Source organism: Ceratina calcarata, unplaced genomic scaffold (genome assembly GCF_001652005.2).
Source record: "Ceratina calcarata isolate Rehan_Ccalc_2016 unplaced genomic scaffold, ASM165200v1 scaffold191.2, whole genome shotgun sequence".
Classification (NCBI taxonomy): Eukaryota; Metazoa; Arthropoda; class Insecta; order Hymenoptera; family Apidae; genus Ceratina; species Ceratina calcarata.
This window is the reverse complement of record NW_017140615.1, coordinates 110,570-115,094: the sequence shown is the minus strand read 5'-3', so window position 1 is coordinate 115,094 and position 4,525 is coordinate 110,570. Positions and strand designations below refer to the sequence as shown.

The 4,525-nt window shown below is 36.2% G+C and overlaps 2 protein-coding genes across 2 annotated transcripts; both read right to left on the bottom strand.

Annotated features, from left to right (window-relative positions):
* Positions 1-25: 25 nt before the first annotated feature.
* Positions 26-1,126, bottom strand: awd (nucleoside diphosphate kinase). The gene is made up of 3 exons (XM_018019585.2): positions 903-1,126; positions 477-578; positions 26-410 (listed from the first exon to the last, which is right to left on the bottom strand). Exons 1-3 carry the CDS (start codon positions 1,029-1,031, stop codon positions 177-179), a joined length of 465 nt encoding a protein of 154 aa, XP_017875074.1. The 5' UTR covers positions 1,032-1,126; the 3' UTR covers positions 26-176.
* Positions 1,127-1,456: 330 nt separating this feature from the next.
* Positions 1,457-4,494, bottom strand: LOC108621968 (glycosyltransferase 25 family member-like). The gene is made up of 10 exons (XM_018019584.2): positions 4,066-4,494; positions 3,453-3,675; positions 3,041-3,383; positions 2,856-2,975; positions 2,598-2,787; positions 2,444-2,518; positions 2,328-2,385; positions 2,116-2,243; positions 1,850-2,053; positions 1,457-1,779 (listed from the first exon to the last, which is right to left on the bottom strand). Exons 1-10 carry the CDS (start codon positions 4,269-4,271, stop codon positions 1,605-1,607), a joined length of 1,722 nt encoding a protein of 573 aa, XP_017875073.1. The 5' UTR covers positions 4,272-4,494; the 3' UTR covers positions 1,457-1,604.
* Positions 4,495-4,525: the final 31 nt, after the last annotated feature.

Below are 4,525 nucleotides of genomic sequence, written 5' to 3'. Positions count from 1 at the left end.
ACATAGTTAAATAATTAGGTATGTATACGTAAAAGAATCTATTTTATTATTTCCCAAGCCCACTTATAAGTTGTATATAAATTTGTATATATACAAATACTCTCTGATGGTATTTAAATGGCAGTATGCACGGTCCAGTTTTAATGTCTTGATAATAATTGTCTTTTAATGGAATTCTATTCATATATCCACTTCTCTGCCCAAGACGGCCAGTCAACGACTTCCTTTTCTCCTCCGAACCACAGCTTGATTTCTTTATTGGCAGACTCGACGGAATCGGATCCATGAATGATGTTACGTCCGACTTGTATACAGAAATCACCACGGATCGTTCCTGGTGCGGAATCCTTCGGATTTGTTTCTCCCAACATAACACGGCCAGTCTTAACTGAATTCAGACCTTCCCATACCTGATGAACATTTATAATATTTCATTTAGTACATAATTAAAAATAATTCAAATATAAAGTAATTACCATCGGTACAACTGGTCCCGAGCTCATGTACTTAATCAAGCCAGGGAAGAATGGTCTAGCTGCTAAATCTGCGTAATGTTGTTTCAACAAATCCTCAGATGGCTGCGAAGAAAAATATTATTGCATATTAATAATTATACAGATAAAATAAGTCCTCTAATGCAGTTTTTCATAATGTTACATTAAAAACAGATCGACATTATAAACAGTGATCTAGCTTGACAACGGAAGATGGAGACGTCATGGATCAAGGTCACGGTAATTAGCTTTACTCTGTAATCGATATTACGAACGTCGGACACTTAAAGTGGACGCATTACACTAAATATATAAAAATTAATATGACGATATCCACGTGGACGTAATGAGACCAAGTACTCCAGCATATTTTTCTCTAAACCGTGCACATAAGCGCATGTGACTTACCCACAGCATTTTCATCGCTACAAGCTTAAATCCCTTGTCTTCGAAACGCTGAATAATCTTGCCGACGAGTCCACGTTGGACACCGTCGGGTTTCACCATAATAAAGGTACGCTCCTTATTTTCTGCCATGATTAATTTGCAAAATAAACGTAACGGAGCACAAGAGGCACAAGACCATGCAACGCCGGCAGCCAAAAGAGTGAGAACGTGGGACGTGGGGCTTTCGAGCATAGTTGCCAGCAGAAGTCCCTACCTACCCCCTCCACCAGCAAATTGGCTCGATTCCCCTCTGGTGAAGCTCCGCAGGGGAACGTCACGTTATCTCCACTATCTATCGCTGCTAAGGCAACTTGACATTTCTCTGCGAAGCTTTGCCAGAGGGGAATCGAGCCAGTGTGCTGATGGAAGGGGTATGTAACTCGTTTCTCTGGCCACCCTTGCCCTGGTCTTCACCTTCACTTATTCGAATTTTAACTACAGCGCCGTGCGTTGACGAATAATGAAAGTAAATCTATAAAAAATTATTACAAACGGATTGCAAAAAAAATTAGAAATATATAAAACATCATATCTATCATTCTATTTCTTGTACATATTATCGTTTTTATAATACATATTTAAATGGCAGTAGTACACAAAGTGAGTGTATTAATAAAACTTAAAAATACGGTTCATATTCTTATGGTAACTATTATATGGCACTCATAAGTCTTCCCTTTTTGACTTAAAGGTACTTTGATTATTTAATATGATCGTCGAATTTTCTGTATCGCTGATGTATCCCTGCTCGCCTGTGTAATGCGTTGGATAAATTAGCAAAGGGCTTGCAGAAAGCAACATTAAATTTCTCTTTGGATAATATATTTTCCAGTCCTCCCTGTACGAAAGTAATAGACACATAATACATGGATCGTTCATTTCTGTTGAAAAAAAAAAACATTTCTTACCTGGGATGAACGTCGGCTAATATTGGAAGATATTCGTCGACGGGTATCAAGTGTTTTAATGGCATTGCTCCGACGAGTTTCTTTGCGCCATTACCAGATAAAATGTACCCCAAAGTCCAATAACTATAACTAGGGCGCACCAAATATTTCGATCCATAAACCACAGCTTCAGAATTGCCTGCCAATATTTTTCTACCCAGGTAGCTACAAACGTACGACAGATTTCATATTTCGTTCGATAACTAAAGCGAAGATTAAATACATACATTAAATCCCATTGAACTTGAAGATCGTCCAGTTCTGCTAAAATGTATTTAATCTTTTGTCGAAAGTACGGTTCGAATCGGACGTCATCTTCTAAGACTATAACACTTTCGAAACCATTCTCGATTACCTGATAATTGCCCAATCTTTTATTATAATTCCAATGCACAAATTAATCGAAATAAAATAATTGGAATCCAATAATTATAATTACCTTACTCCAAATATTATAATGACTTAAAAAGCAACCGATCTCACCCATAGTCATTGGTCTGCAATTTTTTGTTATCATCATTCATTATTCAGTGAATTGTTCTCACAGACACTTACCGATCATGATATGGATCAGCGTACTCCGGCATCATTTCTATTCCTAATTCTTTGATGATAGAGCTATTTAACGCCCTGATGGAAGTGACACGTAAAATACCAAGTAACATTCTTTAATAATCACAATTTATAGATTACCTTCGTTTTAACTTACCTACCATCAATAGCGTCTATCGTTTCCGCTCTAATTCCAAGTTCCCTAAAAAGTTTATGCATTCTATCGCGTCTTTCTGGTCTTCTTAAAAGATTTATCATATAAATGTGATCCACTCCTAATGTATCCTTCTCAGGATATTGTACGAACTGTTCCAAATACGTCGATAGTGGTAAGTAGTTACTGTTCGCTAAAAGGAATTAATGGTTCACCCACGTTTAGTCTTCTAAACTGTTTCTCTCTATTCTCTCGACTTACATAAAATCTCCGTCTTAATATTAATCAGTCTTTGCTCATCATCAGCGATTGTCTCTGTTTCTTCTAATGGAACTGTCACGAAGCCATAAAAATGATCGTTGCAAATAAATAAAGATATATCTAAAAGCAAAGGAAGACAATTGATCTTCAAAGAATAATCAATCGAGAGAGATAGATTAATTTACCAGACATATTAGCTCCAACGGCAAAAGTTATAATATCGTCAGTGGGTCCATCATACGCTTTCAAATTGTTCGGGTCGTACGTAAGGAAATCTGAAGCGCGTCGTCTTAAATCTATAAGAACAGCGCTATGAATCATTGGCACGTTGAAACATCCTTTCTCCTCCCGATAAAAGATCGGTTCGTATTTCTCAGTTCTCAAATAATAATAATCATTGGTCATCCCAGCCCAAAAATTACTGTACAATCCGTCGGATTTCAACATGGGAGCGACTACAGTTTGATTTTTTACAATCAGCTCATTGAGAGTGTTTGGATTCGTCAGAAAGACGTCCGCGTCGAGCATCTATCATGAAATAAAATCCTTAATATTTTTTTACATCCACAGTCTATTTTATGAAATGAAATTTCGTACCCAAACGAAATCTGCCCACATATTTCCTCCCGCATTGAGTGCTTGTTCGCGTAAATTGATCACGTGTAAAAATCTTTGCCTGGACCATTGAGAAATTTCAAATTTATCTTTGGATATGGTTTCATCGAGATTGACGTCAATTCCATGGTATTCGTCAGCTTGATTTTTCAACCAGGTCGTCAAGATTTCAACGGAATTATCAATGTTGTTATCGCTTCGTATCCTATAATGTCAATCGTAATCTTTTATCACCGTTTCAAAGATTTCGAAGCAAAAACATCGATACGTATTAATTATCGATACATGTTTCGTGCGTTCGGGATATCATTACTTTGCAATAAATTATGGGAAATCGGAATTTATTGTTATACTCAGTTAGGAAATTAACATTGTTTAAATACATGCAGCATTCTCAATAATTAGTTTTATTTAAAGATCAATCAAACAATTGTTACAGATTATATTTTGTACATTTATATAGTAATATCAAGAGGAAGCATCGTACATTCTTATTTCGTATTTGCTCGTTTTATTAAAAATAAGCATTCATATTAATACTAGAATATTCATAACGTGCCATGCCGGAAAGTTGGGTTAAAGCGTGTATGCTTACCAAAGGTGCATTCGGTCTTTCGGGTAATGCAATTGTTCCAAGAACGTTAAAAAATACGGTAATGTATGTGCTTTGTTACGGACTAGAATCGTTATTAAAACAGTTGGCTTTTTATACTCGTCCCCAGAGATTAAAATAAAAAGTGCCGCAAAGATATAAACAAATCTTAATAATTTCATCTCCGTTCGTGATCTCCGCAATATCATTTTTTATCACGTATTTCTGTCATTGATCTTAGACGAAAAACGTAGGGACGTCGAAAGTATCGTACATGTACGCGTTTATTTCTTTCCTCGAGATAATATCCATCCTCCCAATGATTTGCCACCCACATTAAACGCACAGATGCAAGTCGATAAAGCGGTAAACTTCATACAGCCTCCTTTTACATCGCATATGTGGGTCAATGAAATAAGATAAATGCATTTTTAATTTTGATTGGAAGATCATTTATTAGTAT